We start from the raw sequence: 19,640 nt of genomic DNA, 5'->3' as shown, positions 1-19,640 counted from the left end.
AAAAAAAAAAAAAAAAAAAGAATATGAAATTAGGGACCAGAAGTCCTAGATCTATATACATATTCTAAGACTTACTATGTGACCTTAGATAAAACACTTCACACTGTCTTAATTTCACTGAATTTCAACTTCTTTACCTGTAAAATGCATACAATAATATCCAGTATGCTGGATTAATAAAAGGTTTAGAAATACAATATATATAAAATTTGAGCCAATGTTAGACATTGAATAAAAGTGCTGCTATTTACATTTCTATATAATTACTAAACTCATACTGGGCTTTAGTATTCCCCTAAAAACAAAGATGATCAGTTCCACTGGTCCAAACCATACACTGTTCATTACAACAGATACACTCCGATCGTTTGCTATCCAAATGAAAATGCACCAGCCAGGGTGGTGACTTAGGAGAGGCTTAAGGCACAAATTAGGCATTTGGAGCCATGCAGTCAAGAGGCAGGGATCTGGGGAGTCGGCCAGTATGGGACAAAAGTACAGACAGAGAATGGGGCAGATTCCTGGGTCAAATCCAGGAAAAGGCACTGTTAAACCAAGGCAGAAGCTTTCTGTCCTTTTCCCTGTGCAATTCTTCTGCTATCTGTGGGCATAACAAACCCACAGGTATACAGCAGCCAGGGCAGTACCCAATGGCATTGAGGTGTCATGAAACTGTCACTCAAGGCAATTCTGGGAGCTCCTGGGTGGCCTACTGGCTAAATGTTTGGACTCTGGCATTAACACCTTGGGTTCAAATTCCAGCTTTGCCGGTGACTAGCATGGTGATGTCAGGATTGGTACTTTAACCTCTATATGCCTTGATTTCATAACTGTAAAATGAGAATAATAGTAAAACTTAAATTACTGTGAAGATAAAATAACACATATCAGCTCTTAACACAGTGTCACAGTGGTGAAGTCTCCATAGATGAGTATCATTTGTATTGTTATCATTTCTACATCAACAAGTTACTGGCAGTGGGAACTTGAGAGTTTAGGGCTTTTGTGTCTGTATCCAATGGGGATAAGAATTTTCTCTTCTATACCAAACCTCAGAAAGCAAAATCTAACGTGAGGGTCCTTTGAGAAGCAGTGAGTGGAAGGAACATGGCAGTGTAGCAGTCAGCAGAGGTTCAGCCTGTCCAGACACCTGGGAAGTAATAACTTGGTGAGGAGAGAGGAAGAGGTAGCTCTGCAGAAGTCAGGAAGGAACTCACGGGAAAGTTAGAAGCTACAGAGAAGCTGGAGAGACAGACCACAGTGCAGAGAAAAGAATGAGGCAGTCAGGGAGAGGGGCGGGGAGAAAGGGAAAAGGGAATGAAAGAGAGAATGGAAGGTGAAACATGCAAACAAAGCTTTTGTAAATGGGGAGGAGAAGTGTGGAAGGGAGAGAATAAAAGAACTAAGATATATTATCTACAGGTACAAATTCTCTGTGATGAATGTGATCAATATGTATGACAAATATGTACTAAAAAGTAAAGTTAATTTTTTTAAAAAAAGTAATGAAGCAGTCTGGAAGTTCACCCAAGCTTCCAGGAAGGAATCTACCTCCCGAGATGCCATGTAAGCCCCAAGAGCAGGAGCTCTGGGGAGAAATAGGGACCTGGCTGACCATGTGGGCCCCAGGAGGAGCCCATGGCTATTGTGAACTGCAAAAGGAGTGAGGGGTTTTATGCCAAGGTGTCTCTTTCCTCACAGCAGGCAACAGCCAGAGATGGAAACCAAAGCAGGGCCTGCCGTATTTCCAGGGAGTGCTTGATCAGGGGTCATTTCAGGAAGAGGCTGATCATTTAAGACTGAGACTCAGAAAAACTACAAAACAACTTCACTTTGGGGTTCCCAGTGTAACCCTCCCACAGTGACTGGGTAGGAGACAGCCATAGGTGACAGTCATAGAGAGGTTGCGGGGTGGACATAGAACAGCTGAGAGGTCTGTGCTCAGGACAAGGTCATGCACTCTATCTGCCATGGCAGGCTGGCTTGTGTTGTGCTTAGAAACAGCTGGGTCTGAGGCTGCTGACATGCAGCGGGCTGTGTGAGCTCCCACTCTGCTGTCTCCATGCAGCACAGATCTGAGGTCTGACCGCCTTCCCCATCCACCTGTGCGGGCAAGGACACAGCTTGGTTTGGATGTTTACAACAGCCTGGGGAAAACAGATGGATGGGCCTCTGGAACAGAGGAGCACCTCACAGACCCACATGCCATAAAGCTAGAGCTGTGACGTACATGATTCCAAAACTGAGGATCCTGGAGAAAAACCACTCATTCAAAGTTAGAGAGAAATTTTCTTTTTATTTTTTGGACTCTTTTCTCTCTCTCTCTCTCTCTCTCTCTCTCTCTCTCTCTCTCTCTCTCACACACACACACACACATTCTTTTTTGGTTTGAGGGTTTTCCTTTTTATTCTTTTTCTTCTTTTTTTCTTTTTTTCCTTTATCTTTTCTTTTATTCTCCTATTTAATAATAGGATCCTCTACAGTACACTGCTGAAAAGCACAGGATTTAGAAGTCAAATTGTCCTGGAGTCAAATCTCAGATCTGTCCCTAAGTTTAGACAAAGCACTTACTATCCCAAGGCCTCAGTTTTTTATGAAATTCTCAGTGTATTTGGTAAAAGTTTCCTGTAAAGCTCTTAGCATAGTACCTGGCACTCAGTTAGGGCTTAGCAAACCCTCCATCTGCCAATTGAGCAAGGCCCATGTGCTCAAAGAATTATGAGGGGACTGCGGCTAACTTGTCATTTTTGCAGAAAACATGTGACTCTCACTCCACAGTGCTTCCCAGAGGCCTGGGAAAATGCATGACAAGAGGGTACCAATTAGGAAACCAAGCCTGAGAAGCCTCCCTCTGAACAGATTCCCTGGCCCTGGTCCTTGGCGACTGGTCCAGCTCTTGTGCATCTTAATCCCAGACTCTAGAACAAGCCCATGGTGGAGCCTCTCCAGGGAAGCTAACCTGGGTGATGGCAGATCACACTAAGTTCTTCAACTCCTGGCCCTGGGGCTACCTTCAAAAGGTATATAGTATAAGAAGTGGGCTGGAGTCAAACTGCCGTGTGTTCATTCTGGTCATTGCTTTGCTGTGAAGCCCTGAAAAAGTCACTTTTCTTCTCTAGGCCATGTGTAAAATGAAGAAGTGGAGACAGAAATCACCACGGTTCTATCTAGTTGTAATATTTAATGATGCAAGTAACAGAGAAGATGACGGAAAAGAACGATGATCCTCTCACACCCACCCACTCCCCATTCCTGCATCTTACCTTAGGTCTTTCTCACCTCTCACTGGGCTGCCAAACAGCCTCAAACTCGTCTCCCTGTAGCTGTTTCCTCTCACTTCCACCACCCTCTGGTCACTGCTGACATACTGATCCTCCTGGAGTTAAACTGCGGTGTTACTCCAGCACTTCAGCTTTCAGGGATGCCAAATTACTGACTGAATAAAATCCAAACACAGTCTCAAATCAATTCATTTTACAGCATTATCACGGCACTGTGGTTGAGAGTGTGAACTTCATACAATCAGACCAGTTCAAACGCCAGCACCCTTTTAACATCTGTGTGACGTGCGCAAAGTACTTATCTCCCTGAGCCTCCTTCAGCCATATTTCAGGCTGGAAATGTTTATGCCATGGGGTTATCTTAAGGATAAAATAAATGGAAGTGCACAGGCATCCTTGGACATAGTGCCTGGTAAATTAGCAGATCCTATGCGGTTAGTGGCTAAACACAACAGAGCCACCTGAATGCCCCGCCTACATACAGTTGCATTTGCTATTCTTAATACAAGAGAGTCATTTCACTCCTGTCTCTCCTCATCCTAATTCTAAGTCCTCCGAGGCTGTGACTCTGGTCTCCTATCCTACCCTGCTCTAAGTCTGTCTGCCTCACCTCTGGGCTCCTTCCTGCTAAAACCAGCGACTGTTCATATCTCAGAATAACACCAGATCTAGAGATGCTGACTTCAGGAGGATGTAATAAATGGAAGTGGGCCATTTCAAATGCCATCTTCGCTCTGAGAGTGTTTCCAAATTCATCCAACCTGGCTGGAAGTCATGCCTGTGACCTGAGTATGATCTGTAGTCAAAGCTTATTAGAACTTCTTATGATCCCTATCCCTGTCCATTTTCTAGGGTGTGTATTTGTGACCAAGTTTTACCTTGCCTGTTAGATACTTTGATATCTGTGAGTGTAGAAACCAAGACCTTCTGCCTCTACTCTCACAGTATTCTGACTCAGCCTAATAAATGTATACAGAGGTGGATTGAGTTTAGAGGAGACACTTCCCTTTGAGAGCTGGAGAGACTTCAGAAGAAATACGAATCTTGCTCTTATGCCTCCCTCTTGATGCCATGTGCCTTGGCTCTGACTGCAATGAGCAGCCTCTCACCTTCCCTATCCCCTTCCCTCCAACACACCCTCACATCCTCTTAACTCTTTCCCACTTCATGGGCCAGGCACAGTGGTGCATGCCTGTAAGTCCAGCTACCCAGGAGGCTGAGGCAAGAAGATCAGAAGTGTGAGCCCAGCTGGGGCAACTTAGTGTGTCTGTCTCAAAATACTGTGGACCCTTGACTTAAGAGCTCAGTTTGTGCATGAGGGCTGGTTGTAACTCAAGTTGGTTGTAAGTCAAGACTATTTTTCCAAGAAGAAATAATGAAAATACCCATAATGCTTTCTGAACCTCCAAAAGCACCCATTAACTAGCATTTTCATAACAGAAAGGGTTGTATAATGTACATAAATTTTACCAGAAACACTAATAGTTTTCCTAGTGTAGTCACCAAAAAGTTATAAAATGTGCCTTGTTTCCCTGAAACAAGAATTTCATACCACACTCACCATTCAAGTTGACATCTTTGGCTTGTAGGAAGCGCGGATGAAATGGAAGGTGGTTGTTTGGAAGGAGAATCCTCTTCTATAAGAGCATCAGGCATCTGGCTCTCTGGTGTCCTTTCTCTCCTTGGGAGAGTCTGTAGCCCACTAGGACCTGCTTCTGTCTTACTGGGTCTCAGCCTTTTCAGAAAGCTAAAAACTGGTCTAAAGTTGTCTGTTTCTATCTTTTCTTTAACACTGTTCTGTAGTATGACGTGACATTGTCATTAAGCAAGTGAATGCTGCAACTGGTTTTTTCTCTATCTGTGTGGATCTTCTCCATGAATATTTGTAGCTCAGTCCAGTTTCTCAGGATTTCCTTTATTTGAGAAAATACTTGCCCTCCTCCTCAGCTGCCATTCTCTGTGGCTCAGCCAGAAGCTTCTAAAGTTTCTCTGTAGACTGTTCCTCTGAGTATTCCTGCACCAGTTCCTCAACATCACCACTGTCTACCTGCAGGCATATGGACCCTGCTGTAGTGACAGTGTCATCAATAAAAGGGTCAGTTGAAGGCTCAGGCTCCTCTACCCAGCCTTCAAAGTCTCTCTCTCATATAATTTTAGGTCACATTTTCTCCTAGGCAGATCTCAGTGTCCTTAGAGAGACACTGGTCCAGGATATCTCAGTTAACCTCACTTAGGAAAGGACACTGTAACATTCCTTCCAGAGCTCTTTAAAGCTTAAATCTGTATCTGAAACCATCTGGAAGCACTTCAAGAACAGTTCCTTGGAGCCCAGTGTAGTGGTGCACACCTGTAACCCCAGGACTCAGGAGGCTTAGGCAGGAGGATCATTGCAAGTTCGAGGCCAGCCTGGGCTACAAAATGAGCTCAAGGCCAGCCTGAACTGCACAGAAAGATCCTGTATCAAAAAGACTGAAAAAAAAAAAAAAGTTCCTTGGTGCTTCTTAAAGTTAGTTATAACCTATTGGTCCATAGACTGCAATAGAGGAGTTGTCTTAGGTGGGAGAAACTTGACAGAGAGCCATGAGAATTCTTCAGCCAATTCTTTTCCAAATCTCATGGGTGAGCAGGGGCATTTTCCATGATGAGGAGAGCCTTGAAAGGTAAACTTTTGTCTTCTAGATTTTTCTTAACAGTAGAACAGAAAGCCTCCCTGATCCACTCAAGGAAAAGTACTCTTTTTTTTTTTTTTTTTTTTTTTGGTACTAGGAATTGAACTCAGAACCTTGCACTTGCCAGGCAGGCACTAGTCCTGCTGAGCTATGTCCCCAGCCAGAAAAGTACTCTTGATACCCAGGCTCTTGCATTCGATCTCCACATGACCCCAGCCTATTCTTCATGACTTTATGCTTTCTGAACACTCCAGGGGTCTCAGAGTGATAAACCAAGAGAGGCTTTATCTTGAAGTCACCACTCAAATTGGCACACAGCAATAAGTTTAACCTATTCTTCATAGGCTTATGGCCTGGCATTTTCTTCTCTTTTTGTATAATGTGTTTCTCCTGAGCATTTTCTTCCAGTTTCACCACAGTTGAAAACTTGATGACAGCAAAAGCCAAGTCTCCATGTCATGATTTCAAAGTGATATGTGTAATTTTCAGCAGCCCTTTTATCAGCCTGGTTGCTTCACCATGCCTAGTTACAGTATGAACTTGCTTCAGTATTGTGAAACTACTCCTTACTGGCACAAAATGTTTCACCATTGCCACTTGTTAATAGATTATCCTTTATGAGATATGCATTTACAGCCTAGCTTTTTCCCACAAATTATCAACTCAGATAGGCTATAACCTGCCATTTGCCTTTCATTTATCTACATAAATAATGGCCTTTCTACCTTGTCTAATGCTATTGATCATGACTTACTAATTTGAGTAACACCTTTAGCAGCACTAGCTTCCTTATACGAATCTTTCCTCTGTTGGAGTATAGAGACAGTAGAATTTGACATGATGTACATAATAGTGATATCAGTCACACAAACGTCACTCTCATATTTCTGCACTATTCTCTTCTTTTTATTATGATTGTTTTCTTTACCTCCCCTCCTTCCTTAGGTTCTTTTCTAGCTTTTTGGGAACCATTTTAATAGCAGAAACTGTAGCAACTGCTACCATTAAAATAACATCCACCAGCAAACACATCAGGCTCAGACTGATGCTTTACATACACTTTTCTGGCATCACAAGCCTTTGTTCACAGTTGCACAAGTGGCCAGCATTCAGGTCATAACTCAGGACTTTGTTAGTAAGTTAAACCTAAAATTCCAGCTGTAACCCAAGTTGTTTGTAAATGAGGCTGGCCATAACTCGAGGGTCCACTGTAAAATTAAAAAGGGCTGGGAACACAGTTGGCTGGGACAACACCTGGGTTCAATTCCAAACATGGAGAAAAGAACCCTTCATGCTTCCTATTTCACCGCAGTACTGAATTTAGAGGAGTTTGTTAGCAGTTAGAATTAGACACAGTGAGGGAGGGAAGGCAGATCCAACTGCACAGGGAGCCCTCAGTAAGTATTTGCAGAATGAATGAATGTGTGGATATTCTACTTTAATCTGATGCACAAGGCAGCATTATTCAATTACCAGAAATCGGGGGCTCCGAGGAAAGGTGGGTGCTTTGGTACTGAAAAGCATTGGACCAGACCCCTGCTGCAGGTTTAAAGGCTACCTTTGAGAGGCTGAGAAGTAAATAGCCAGCTACGGGAGGTTGTCCTCTGGCCCCTGAACTTGAACAAGGGCCCCTATCATGTTGAACATCAACCAACAGACGGATAAGGCTGGGTCAGCAAAACAGCGTTTAGCTTTCAGCCTGTTCCACCAAGAACACTGATCTCTTCTGAACTGTGCTTCTCCCTGACATTTACCAGCTTGGAAGGGAAAATCAATGGCTGGGTAGCAGCTGCAGGGAGGAGCTGGTGACCACCCCTGGAAAGCAGGGAGCCACCTGAGACACTGAGCTACACTTCCAGGTTCTTGCTCTCACTTTGCAATAGTTGTTTTTTTTTGTTTTGTCTGTTTTGGTTCTGTTGGTTTTGTCTTTTTGAGACAAGGTCTCGCTATGCAGTTCAGGCTGCCCTGAGTTGAGCTCACTTTGTAGCCCAGGCTGGCCTCGAACTTTCAGCGATCCTCCTGCCTCAGCCTCCCAAGTGCTGGGATTACAGGCGTGTGCCACCACGCCCAGTGGCACTAGTTATTTTCTTCTTGTGGATGATGTACATTTGTGTTTTCTTTACAATCAGCATGCGCTAATTCTGTGATAAGAAAAAATAAAAGATTTTAAAATATCAGTAGTTAAATGCAAATGTAATAATATCCATCCTTACTTAAAACTATTCAAAGTCTTCAAGGTGCAGTCACGATACAGTCCAACTACAGCTTCAGAAGCCCTGACAGCCCTCCCACTCCTCTCAGACAGTTACCTTCCAGCCTCCAGAGCACCACACTCTCGCTTTGCCCCCAGACTTCACATGGTTCGGCCACAGCTGGTCTCCTTAATCATAGCACCGGTGCCTGGAGACTCCCTGATCTCCACCGTGTGTCCAAGTGCGGAGCAGCTGTTTTCCATACCCCCGGGACACTGTTCAAAGCCCCTACCACAGCCTTCACCTCTGCGTGGTACAATCAGCACACTCCAGCCTCTGTGATGGAAAAGATGCAGCTTCCTCATTTTCAGCAGACTCCCAGGTACTTAGAACACTGCCTGCCACTTCCCAGGCCCCAAGTTAAATGCTGCTGGAAAAAAAAAACACTAACTCCATTCAGCTGTTGCCTTTAGAACGGTTCTTAGCATATATCCTAGCCTTTTCTAACAGTAAGTCCCGGAGAAGCAGAGCTAGGTTTAGGCCAAGTCCTTTACTGAATTGCTATGTGACCCTTAGAAAATGTTTTTCTCACCAAGTGCAATGGAACATGCCCATCATCCCAGCACTCAGAGGCTGAGGCAGGAGGATCACCATGAGTTTGAGGCTAGCCTGGGCTACGTTGTGAGTTCAAGGTCAACCTGAACTGCATAGAAAGACCCTCTCTCCAAAAACAAAAAAAAACAAAAAAAGATGTTTTTCTCCTACGGGTCTCAGTCTCTCCAAGCATCAAATGAGGAAGGTTCATCTGCTCCTGCTTTTTCTGGCATTGCCTCCTCCTTCTCCTTCTGAACCGACCGGTTTGGTAGATGGAATAGTGCAGAAGAAACACAAGGTCTGGTTCATCCCTTGAACTTGCTGCCAACCGAGTTCGGGAGATAAGACCGACACAGTGAGGAAGTGCTCTGTAAAATGATGTGAGGATCCCCTCTTGCTCAGAGAGTAGAAAAGGAAGAAAGTCTGGGGGCCTCTGGGGGCCCTGATGCTCCTGCAGGAGAGAAGGGTTAAGCTGAACAGGCAGAATTTGCCAAAGCAATGAGGACAAGGGACAGTGTACCCGGCCCAGAATCGATTCCATACACAGCAACATAGAGATAAGTGCTCGCTAGAGGGCTTGACCAGGGCTCGTCTTGATCCCAGCTTGGCCTTTCATGGGCCCTGGTTTTTAATGTTCCCAAACCCCTTTCCTTACCGCCCTCCGCGGGGATCTGAAGCTTTGCCTGCAGGGGTTTCCTGAGGATTAGATGTATGTGACAGTGACAGTGTCTAGAAAGGCGCCCGGTGCCTAACAGACCGTTTTAAGAAATGCCATGTCCCTTTCTGCCTTTCGGCTATGTACACAGCCTTGACACGCCACCAGCAAGAACATCAAAAGTACAGCGGGGTGTAACGTAGCAACCTTGTTAATTCCTATCATTTTTTTCTGAGGTCATGTATCGTTTCTGTTGTTTTTGTGTTGTTTTGATTTTGTCTTTATTGTTGTTTTGTTTGTTTTTTTAATTAAAAAAAAAAAAAAGGACAGCGGAAGTTGGGGACTAAAAGCATTTTCTGCCCAACCATTCATAGTCTGTTCACTCTAATGTGACTTTGCCAGTGCCTCGCCCCAGAACACGCACACACACACACACACACACACTCCACGTGAAACTCCGAGCAAGATGAAAGGCTGTTTCCAAGCCCCTAATCAGATGGGCCAGGTTTCAAGCTGTCTTGAAGAAAAACAACATCCAGACCCGGCCTCGGGTGCTCCCTCCACCCCGGGACTTATAAGGCATGGATTATGACCCCGAATGTCACTTTCTATGGGGCTGGAGGGAGAGGCTTCAATTAAATTATAGAAAAATCCTATAAAATACCTTGGAACATTTTATGAAGCTATTGATATTTCTGTAGGCAAACAAATGAGATACATGTCGTGGGAGGAATTAGGCAGGGGTGAGGGTAAGAGTAGAGAGATTGTTCATCTCAGTTCACCCCTGCTGATGACGGATAAAGAAGACCCATGAGGATTTAGAAGCATCACCCCAAAAGAAAACAGCATGACCACATTTATACAGCACCCTTAGGGAAAGAGCAATAGGATGCCTTCATGTGTGGAGGTTATTTCTTGAATGAAACCATTTAAAGTTAGACTTAAACAAGGTTATTAATCTTTGGGAGAATTATAGGCCCTTTGGGGAGTCCAACAGAAAAGCTAGGCCCTTCTTCTTTGGGAAACACAAATACACCCCAAATTCTCTTGTATATCCCAAATTCTTTTGTACAGCCACAATGTTCATGGTCACAGATTTTCTTAACAAAGCAGATTGCTCTTTCTTTTCTCATCTTTTCTTCCCCTTTCTTTCTTTTCTTTCATGTGTGTGGGGAGGTATTGCTACTGGGGATTGAACACAGTGCCTTTGTACTGAGCTACATCAACAGCATGTTTGTTATTTTTTATTTTGAGACAAGGTCTTGCTAAGTCACTACGTTGCCCAGGCTGGGCTCAAACTTGTGATCCTCCTGCCTCAGCCTCACAGAGTACTGGGACCACAGGTATCTACCACCACAGCTAGGTATTCTTGATGAAATATTTCTTTTTTATTTTATTTTAAAGAGAAAAAAAATTCAAAATGATAATAGGAGAGTAATAATGCTTAATACATTGCATATTGTTAGGTTTAAATTACTCAGAGTACAAGATATAGACATCTAATTGTCCAAACAATATTAGCACAAACCTATCTTTTCAATGAAGAGAAATTAGTAGTATAACTATTTAACTATCATATATATATATACTTTTTTATTTTGTTTTTCCCTTCATTCTTTTCTCCTTTCCCCTATCCCAGTTTCTCTTTCCCTTTGAACAGTTTCTTCCCATTTCACACTACCTATTGTACATTTTGGATCTTATTTACTTCATTTATGATGCTTTTAATTCTTCGGGGAAGACACCCAGCAGGGAATAGCTGGGTCAAATGACACCTCCAACCCTAGTTTTTTGAGGCGTTTCCACACTGATTTCCACAGTGCTTGCACCAGTCTGCACTCCCACCAACAGTGCGGTAGGGCTCCTTTTTCTCCCAGCGCCCCCAGCATTTGTTATTGGTTGGTTTCTTTATGATAGCCATTCTTCCTGGAGTGAGATGGAATCTCAGTGTTGTTTTCATTTGCATCTCTCGATGACCAGTGATATTGAACATTTTTTCACATATTTAGTTGCCATTTGTGTTTCTTCATCTGAGAAGTGTGTAGTTATCTCAGATGCCCATTTTTGGATTGGGTCTCTCAATTTGGGGGGCTTAATTTTTTTCAATTCTTTATATGTTCTCAATTTTAATCCTTTGTCTGAGGAACAGCTGGCAAACATTTTTCCCCACATTGCAGGTTGAATGAAATATTTCTTAACTGCATTACCCAGCTTCCTACCATTGAGACCTAAACATACCATCCCATCTCCAGTTGTGAATGGGAATTAAACAGACTCGCTCAGTTCCCCTGGGATCCACAGGGGTGCTTGAACAAGCCCTCAGGAGGGGTCAGGACACTTGGAACTAGAGTGAGCTCGGTCCCTGTAGTGTCAGTGTAACCCTGGGTTGGTCTTGATTCTCTCCAACTTCAGTTTCTTCACTTGGAAACAGAAAAAGGAGGGGTGGAGTTTTGACAGAGACAGCAGTCCCCAACCTGTGGTCAACAGAAGGTGCGCCATCATGTGCAGAGAAAGAGCTCCATGGCCAACGTGCCCCAGAGCACTGTCCCGCCTGCTCTTCCTTCTTGGAGGCAGACACACAACTCACTAGCACCTAAAGTCTCTGAGAAGTCCTGCCATAAAGAAAGTGGCTGCATGTCGTCGTCTAGGCCAATATTTCCCAACTTGCTTTGACCTATGCAAATCTTTTTCCAGTAGAACAACTGCAAGGCCATGCCATCAGAGGAATTTGGCACTGCCTTGCATTGTAGTTGCCGACCCGGTGCAGCTCTACGATATCTACTAAACTTTCCCAAACAAATCAACACATCATAGAAAGTTCTAGAAGGCAGGTGTTGTAGTTGGGGTTTACAAGGGAAAAGATTTAACACAGGACACATATTTTACAGGATTACATTGTAATATTCAACTAAAGAGTCAAATGCAAAAGAGTGTGGGAGATCTGTCCATGTACTAGAGACCCAAAACATCCAGCTGGGGGCCTGGTTCCTACAGCAGTGTTCTCCATAAGTCCATCTGGAGGCCTAGAGCCCATGACAATGCCTCATGCAAGTCTGTATCAAGGATCTGCACTGGGAAAGCCCAAAGGTCAGTGGTGGAAGCTAGAAAGTCTGTGCCAGTGGGATGAAGGATCTGTGCCAGCAGGCTGAGGGATCTGCACTGGAGCCAGGAAGCAATGCTCAAGGTAAGAACCAGGGCTCCCTCAAAGAGAACCGCAGCCATCCTCAGCAACATCGAGTATCTGAGCTCCTTCCACAGTGAGAACAGCTGAGTTCATATCAGGAAAACCAGCGTGACAAGCTTCTCCAGGAGAATCAACAGCACGCTATCTTTCCCTCCAGTTCTCCTTTTATGCTGCTGGCAACAGTCCTCAGGTGGGCCTTCCACACCCAGCACCACACTGATTCAGTTCAGCTGGGGGTTACAAGTTGACCATTAGTTCATCCCCCACAGCCAGTATTACAGCACAGCAGTCTGAACTCCAGGACCAGCAGCAATACTCTAGAATTCTTCTGCATCTCTTCCTTCACTGCTTGGAAACTGTCATCTTTAAGCAGAATGGTTTGAATGCTCAGACATCAACTTTTAGTTTCTCCTTTTATTCCTCCAACCCATCTAGATCCATAACTCTCCAACTTTAGCGTGCATAAGAATAACTGTACCATTGGGGCCAATGGTAAAATGGAGCTTCTACTTTATCCATAACACATTCATTCTCTTGTCTGAAAAACATGAAGCAAGCACGAGAGTATTAGCAGGGTGGTGAAAACAGGTGTTTACAAGATGATGAAAATAGATGTATACTGTATTAGTCTTTGAACTTTTGTACCTTTTTCAGAAGAAAGGGCAACATTTAAACAACCTCAGTTCAGATTTGAATATCCTTAGGCATTTCTGGGGTGTTTGGGGGTGATTAGGCTTCCTGTGTTTCTGCCTGATGTACAGACTTTACATCTCATCCCCAAATAAGATGCAACACACCCCAGGAATCCCCTCCAGGAGGGAAATGGGGAGCATTTCCTCACAGTGCCTCTGGGACCTGGCATGCAGCGCCTAACCCCGCCTCCACCTCCTTGTGCCCTGTCCCCAGGACTACAGAGTCAACATCTTCCTGCGGCAGCAGTGGAACGACCCCCGGCTGGCCTATAATGAGTACCCCGATGACTCTCTGGACCTGGACCCGTCCATGCTGGACTCCATCTGGAAACCTGACCTGTTCTTCGCCAACGAGAAGGGAGCCCACTTCCATGAGATCACCACGGACAACAAGCTGCTGCGGATCTCCAGGAATGGCAACGTCCTCTACAGCATCAGGTGAGCCCACACGGTGCCCTCTGCTCCCTCCTCAGAACACGCCATGCCCCACTGCCCTCGGGAAGTGGACACTCAGGGACAGACCAAATAAATACGGACAGCCTGCGGCTCAGTGCTGGAATAGGAGACCCGGCTCTGTAGCTTACACTCAGAAAGTAAGAATAAAACCCCACTAGGAGTTCCAGCAGTGAGGTTCATTGTAACCAAGGCAACCAGGGAAGGCAGCCTAGAGAGAGGAGCTAGAGTTACCCAGCATCTCAAGGTAGTCAAACATGACGACCACTAGCAGGAGCGAAGGCACAAAGCACACACAAATCGTCACAAAGGTACCAATCACAGCACCTTCAAAGTAAATGGGTCTGCTGGCTGGATGGTCCTACTCACTGCTGTAAACCAGGGCCACCCGGTCCCTTCTACGAACTCTTTCTATCCCACCTACCTCGCACTGTGTCCAGAGGCCGGACCCCTTTCCCAGCTGTGGGATATCCTGCAGACTCTGGTGAGGGCCCAAGCTTTCAGGCTCCGGCCACCCCTCCCCACCTAGGTGCTAACTCCTCAAAGCGCAGAGTCAGTGACTGGTGTCCAAGAGGTGAAGTGGCCGTACACATGCAGTAGTTGTATCAGCACCCATTCACTGAGAATTTACTGGCTCTGCTGGTACATTGCATAGATTATATCTCATACTTCTAACCCCAGGAAGTAAGTTTTATTGTGTTCATTTGGCAGATTAGACAAGTGAAGATCTATCTGAAAATGTAAGTAACTTGCCAAATAGTTCAGAACCTAGAACTAATCTGCATTCATGTAGATCCGATGGCCTCTCAAGGCCTGGGACAGGGCACAGCATTCAAGAGGTATGCAAATATTTGATGAATGAATAACTGTTTTCAGTTCAAAAAGCTTAAAGTAGCACCGGTCCTAGACAAACGCCCTGGCCCATTTGGTTCCTCGGGGAAATAAATCTTATTTCCATCAGGAGAAGAGCCTTAAATATCCAGATCTGAGGGAAAGGCTGTGCCGACCCTAACCCTCAGGTGTGGCTGAACTCCACAGAGCAGGCTGGGGAGGAGGGCACTTAGTCACCTCCCCACCAACACTCAGGCTGGGGGAAGCAGCGCTCCAGGGCCTCCTCAACCCAGGGCCATCCTCCTCTCTCACGCAAGAGTCATGGGCTTGGGAATCAGTCACCGAGGCCCTGGTGGGGTGGGGGGACTCTGCTTGGATTTCGCTGCTACCTGGCTAGTTTCCCATCTGCACGAAGCGAAGTCCCAGTGCACCACGACAGAAGGACAAGTCAGCAGAAAGTGATGTTCCCAAGGTCATTCAGCATCAGGAAATTAACCCAGCATGACAGCTGCCCCACTTTGGAGCTTTTATCTTCAAAACTTCAGTCGCGTTCACTTTCCCTTCGCTTTTCCCCTCCTTCCTCTCTTCTTTTCCTCCCTCTTCCTCTTCCTCCCCCCACCCCGCATCCTGGCACACTTCTACCTTTGAAGTTAAGGGGGTGAGAGCCGCATGGGGGAGGGGGCTCATCAAGGGCCCTGTGCAATCAAGGTGCCAGCAGCCAACTTCCGCCAGTGAGGGGCCCTAGGGCCCTGGGGCTGGCCTTGCAGAGCAGCAGCTCTTGCCAGCAAACTTGAGAGCCAGCGCCGCTGAGACTCAGAATCCACAGGCTAGGAGACAGACTTCTGAATCCTGGCTGAGCCAGCAGCTTGCTGTGTGACCTTAGATAAGTCCTGACCGATCCACTGTGCACCCCAGCACGCTCAGTGTCAGAGGAGGGAGCTGGCCTGACTACCGGAGAGCCTTTCTTCTCCATTCCCGGCAGCAGGCAAAGCTGGTGTGGGCAAAGCCTTTCAAGCAGGAGCCTGAGCTACACGCCTTGCATTCTGCTGAAGGAACTCCCTCTGGCCCTGAGGCTGCCGCCTTTGTAAGGCCTGAACAAACCAAAATAAACAGTCATCCCAGAATCCTGGGGAGCCCAGCACTGCACTCCTCACTCCAGCAGGAGCCCACAGATGTGAGTCCACTGCATGTGGCTGCCCAGCAGGCAGGGGCCTTTTTGAAATGACCTCCGTTGAGCCCAGGACCTGCTGCAGGTGCACCTGGGGTGCCTGAGGCCGGCTGCAGCTCAGCTGGAACTGGGGCTCTGGCTCCACCTGAGGACTCTTCAGAAGGCTGGGGATGGGGGACAGGCACCGGCCCCAGGAAACCCAAAAGAGACAGGTCTCTAGAAGCCAGACTTCAACAAACCCAGAAGTTCCACTGACTCTTGAAACTTTAGGGAATGTACTATCCCTCTCTGAGGCTCCATCTCCACATCAGGAACTTAGAAATGTTCATTTATTTATTCAATAAACACTAGTTCCCTGGCTTCCTTTCCCTAACCTGGACAACTGGCGTTCCGATCATAACTAGAATGGAGGCTCGGCTCCCCAGATCCAACATCCTCCGCACTTGTCTCCCCAGGATCACGCTGACACTGGCCTGCCCCATGGATCTGAAGAATTTCCCCATGGATGTGCAGACGTGCATCATGCAACTGGAAAGCTGTAAGTCCCTTGCAGGAGTCCTCTTTGAAGACCCAAACTCCCACTTATGGGTGGGACCAGCAGAATTTCCTTAACAGCGAACCCCAAGGAATTATTGTGATAGCTCAAAATACGAGACGAGGGCTTTGCTTTTAGAAAATTCATTCGAGGGGCTGGGGAGTTAGCTCAGCGGCACAGCGCCTGCCTGGCAAGCACAAGGTCATGAGTTCGATTCCTGGTACTGGGAAAAAAAAAAAAAAAAGAAAATTCATTCAAAATGTGATGCCCACGCTGTCTGACTGAGGCCCCACATTTGCGGTCTGCACCACTCTCCAAAGAGGCATTCTCCCACGTCCTTTGTGGGTACGCTCACCAGGAATAGGGGAGAGGTAGTCCGAATAAGCCAAGGTCCCTGAGCCCCTGGGGAGGCTCACCTCAGCAGAGGAGCAGGCAAAGACTGCACAAAGAATCCAAGTGGTAAGCGTGCTGCAGAAATATAAAATGTGCGGGGCGTGGTGGCACATGCCTGTAATCCCAGCACCGGGGAGGCTGAGGCAGGAGGATTGTTGTGAGTTTGAGGCCAGCCTAGGCTACAAAGTGAGCTCAAAGCAGCCTGAACTGCATAGGAAGACCCTGTCTCAAAAAGCAAAAAAAAAGAAAAAAGAAAAAAGAAATATAAAATGTTCCCGCCTCGAAGGAATGCTTCCTTCTGATAGGGGAAGAGAGGACCAGGATTTGAACACATGGATTAGCTGATCTCACAGGGCTACCACAGAAGTCTCACTCACTTAAAGGTGTAGGCAACAGGCCCAAGCATTTAGCTAGCCAACCTTTCCTTGGAGCACCGCCTCTCAAGGGAGTCAGCTCCGACCTATTCCGAGCCTTTCCCTATGTCTCTTAAGCATCAGAGTGTGGGGACAGAGTCTGACTGCCCCAGCTTGTGTCACCACTTCACGCCTCGCCCTGCTCCCAGCACGAGTCCCACCAAGACAGCACGCGGTAGAGATGTTCCCCAGAGTTGTTCTCCAACAAAGGTGGCTGGCAAGGGTGGCGTGCTGGCAGCAACAGCAGGCTTCTGCTTCATTTCCCACAGGGGTGAGGCGTAGGCACGGAAGACCTCAGGCAAGGTGCAGAAGGGTGGGCAGAGAAAGGGAGGGCCAGGGGTAGACATAAACAATTAAGCCACTTGTAGCCACTTCAATGAGAATAACTCCAAAAGGGCAGCATGGGCTTAGGCGGTCCATCCACTGTCTGATGCCTCCCGCAGCCTCTATCCTCACCCACCTGACACGCCTCACACGTGCTCCTGGGTACTGACCGCTGCCTCTTCTGATCCCATCCAGTTGGATACACCATGAATGACCTCATCTTTGAGTGGCAGGAGCAGGGAGCTGTGCAGGTGGCAGACGGACTCACCCTGCCTCAGTTTATCCTGAAGGAAGAAAAGGACTTGCGGTACTGCACCAAGCATTACAACACAGGTAGGTATGAGCGCTCTCTCTCCTCAGATCCTGCCCCCCAGCCAGGACCATTTATTCAATCACTGATTCTACTGAGTTTAAAAAGTGCCCAGGATGGACACAGCTCTGGATTTATTAACAGAAAGGCACTCTGCAATGTTCTTCCTGTGAGTCCTGGAGGGAGTAGCTTAAGCCTAGGCCACACACTATAGGAACCCCATCCTGACCTTGTCGTGGCCCGGTGGAGTTTATATTTGTAATCCCAGGGAAAAGTTATTGGAATTCCAATAAGTAATTCCCATCTACCACTTCCAGTACAATCCACGGCGAGAACAAAGAGATGAACACATATCTATAGTGGTGGGGAGCTAAAGGATCCTAAATCCAGTTAGAACAATGGTTAACCAGAGCAAAGGCCTCGACCCAGGGCTGAACCCGGACTTTATTAAATCATGAAGAGGGCTGGGGATTTAGCTCAGCGGCAAAGCGCCTGCCTGGCAAGCGCAAGGTCGTGAGTTCAATTCCTGGTACCGGAGAAAAACCAAAAAAAAAAAAAAAAATCATGAAGAAAGGAGTGGATTGGGAGCAGTGACTGTGAGAATGGCAGGAAGTACTTGAGTACTGTGAGCCGGGCTAGGGAGGAGGCGGGTAGCACCTCTGCAATATGCAGAGAGAGAGGTGTGCAGAAAGAGTAATCTGCATGATGCAGCTCGAGGAAGTGTCTTGCTCTTTGGGGTCAGTGCTTCAGCTTGAATGTCTGGCCTTCAGTCCCTGAGATGTCACGGGTTCTTTTTCAAGCCTCGGTCTCAGCCAACAGCACAGCATTTAGCTCACAGAACACTAGCTAGAAGCTACAGGCAGCACAGCACTGTCCTGTCACATTGCTTTAAAGACTGCACAGCAGCACCTCCACTAGACCCATTTGCATTGCTCAAAGCCAATTGAGGGGAAAAAGAAATCTCCTAGCCAGCTCTGAACCTATCATTACGTGGAATCAAGGCCAGGTTTAGCCAAAATGGAGACAAATGTTCTCTCAAGGAGAGCCGTCCTGGTGGTCCTCCACAGCACGTGATTACCAGGGAAGCTGCTTAATGTCTTCTATCCCGGGCAGCTGAATGTTTCTAGGGCTGCAGGGAAGGCCTGATGCTGGGAGGGCAGTCTGACACCCAGGGACTGCATTCTGATGGGGGAGGTACAGGTAACTGCCCATTAGACCTTGTAAGCGAGAGCCCAGAGCACAAGGTCCTCCAGGCTGGAAGGAAGGAAAGAAGACAGGAAACCACGCTGCTTGCACAGCGCTCTCCATCCCTGTGACCAGCGCAGCCTTCGCTGGGGGATCGCATGTGTGAGTGAACTGGGCTTGGCTCGGTACCGGCTTTGCCCGCCCAGTCTCAGACTGGGAGCCCGTAGAGAGGAGCACTGTGGGAGCGCGGCGGGAGCCAGGGCCAGCTGGCAGGCTGAGGGAGCCGCTGTCTGGACCCAGCTGCGGAGAGGAGAACCAGGCAGTGGGCTGGTAAGGGCCCCAGAGAGGAGGTGAGAGAGAGGGGCTGAGGGTCGCCACTATAGGCCCTGGTGCAGACAGAAACGGAAGGGAAAGGTGGCCTGGCCCTGGGGTTGGACAGAGGAGAGCTGCTCAGCTCCGGGGGAACAGGAAGAGGAAAGCAGCTAGAGAAGATGCACCCTCCAGGTCGCACTCCCGGGGACCCGCCCCTTCCCGCGAGACCTCACTCAACAGCAAGGCCGCTATAGCGCTGCCTTAACCCAATCACCATCCAGACACTGGCGGCTTGGGGGCGATTTTAGATCTAAACCATAAATCCTAGCGTCACCAAAAAAAAAGAAAGGAAGGAAAGGAAAGGAAAGGAAAGGAAAGGAAAGGAAAGGAAAGGAAAGGAAAGGAAAGGAAAGGAAAGGAAAGGAAAGGAAAGGAAAGGAAAGGAAGGG

At 47.0% G+C, this 19,640-nt stretch overlaps 1 protein-coding gene and 1 long non-coding RNA gene across 6 annotated transcripts in view; one reads left to right on the top strand and one right to left on the bottom strand.

Annotated features, from left to right (window-relative positions):
* The window catches only part of Glra1 (glycine receptor, alpha 1), a 97,075-nt gene that overhangs the window by 56,085 nt on the left and 21,350 nt on the right, over nucleotides 1-19,640 (top strand). For all 5 annotated transcript variants that reach the window (XM_005376175.1, XM_005376173.1, XM_005376177.2 and 2 more), the window contains exons 4-6: nucleotides 13,482-13,705; nucleotides 16,175-16,257; nucleotides 17,580-17,717. In XM_005376175.1, the coding sequence (XP_005376232.1) occupies nucleotides 13,482-13,705; nucleotides 16,175-16,257; nucleotides 17,580-17,717 (445 nt within the window). The remainder of the gene's footprint in view (nucleotides 1-13,481; nucleotides 13,706-16,174; nucleotides 16,258-17,579; nucleotides 17,718-19,640) is intronic.
* The window catches only part of LOC106147139, a 20,675-nt gene continuing 13,811 nt past the window's right edge, over nucleotides 12,777-19,640 (bottom strand). The window contains exons 2-3 of the long non-coding RNA XR_001231901.1: nucleotides 17,521-17,668; nucleotides 12,777-13,113 (exon numbers count right to left, since the gene is read on the bottom strand). This is a non-coding gene — a long non-coding RNA (uncharacterized LOC106147139). The remainder of the gene's footprint in view (nucleotides 13,114-17,520; nucleotides 17,669-19,640) is intronic.

The sequence above is a fragment of the Chinchilla lanigera genome, unplaced genomic scaffold, assembly GCF_000276665.1.
Source record: "Chinchilla lanigera isolate Chin_1 unplaced genomic scaffold, ChiLan1.0 scaffold00007, whole genome shotgun sequence".
In the NCBI taxonomy this organism is placed as follows: domain Eukaryota; kingdom Metazoa; phylum Chordata; class Mammalia; order Rodentia; family Chinchillidae; genus Chinchilla; species Chinchilla lanigera.
Note: the sequence above shows the minus strand (reverse complement) of the source record. Positions and strands in the feature narration are given on the sequence as shown.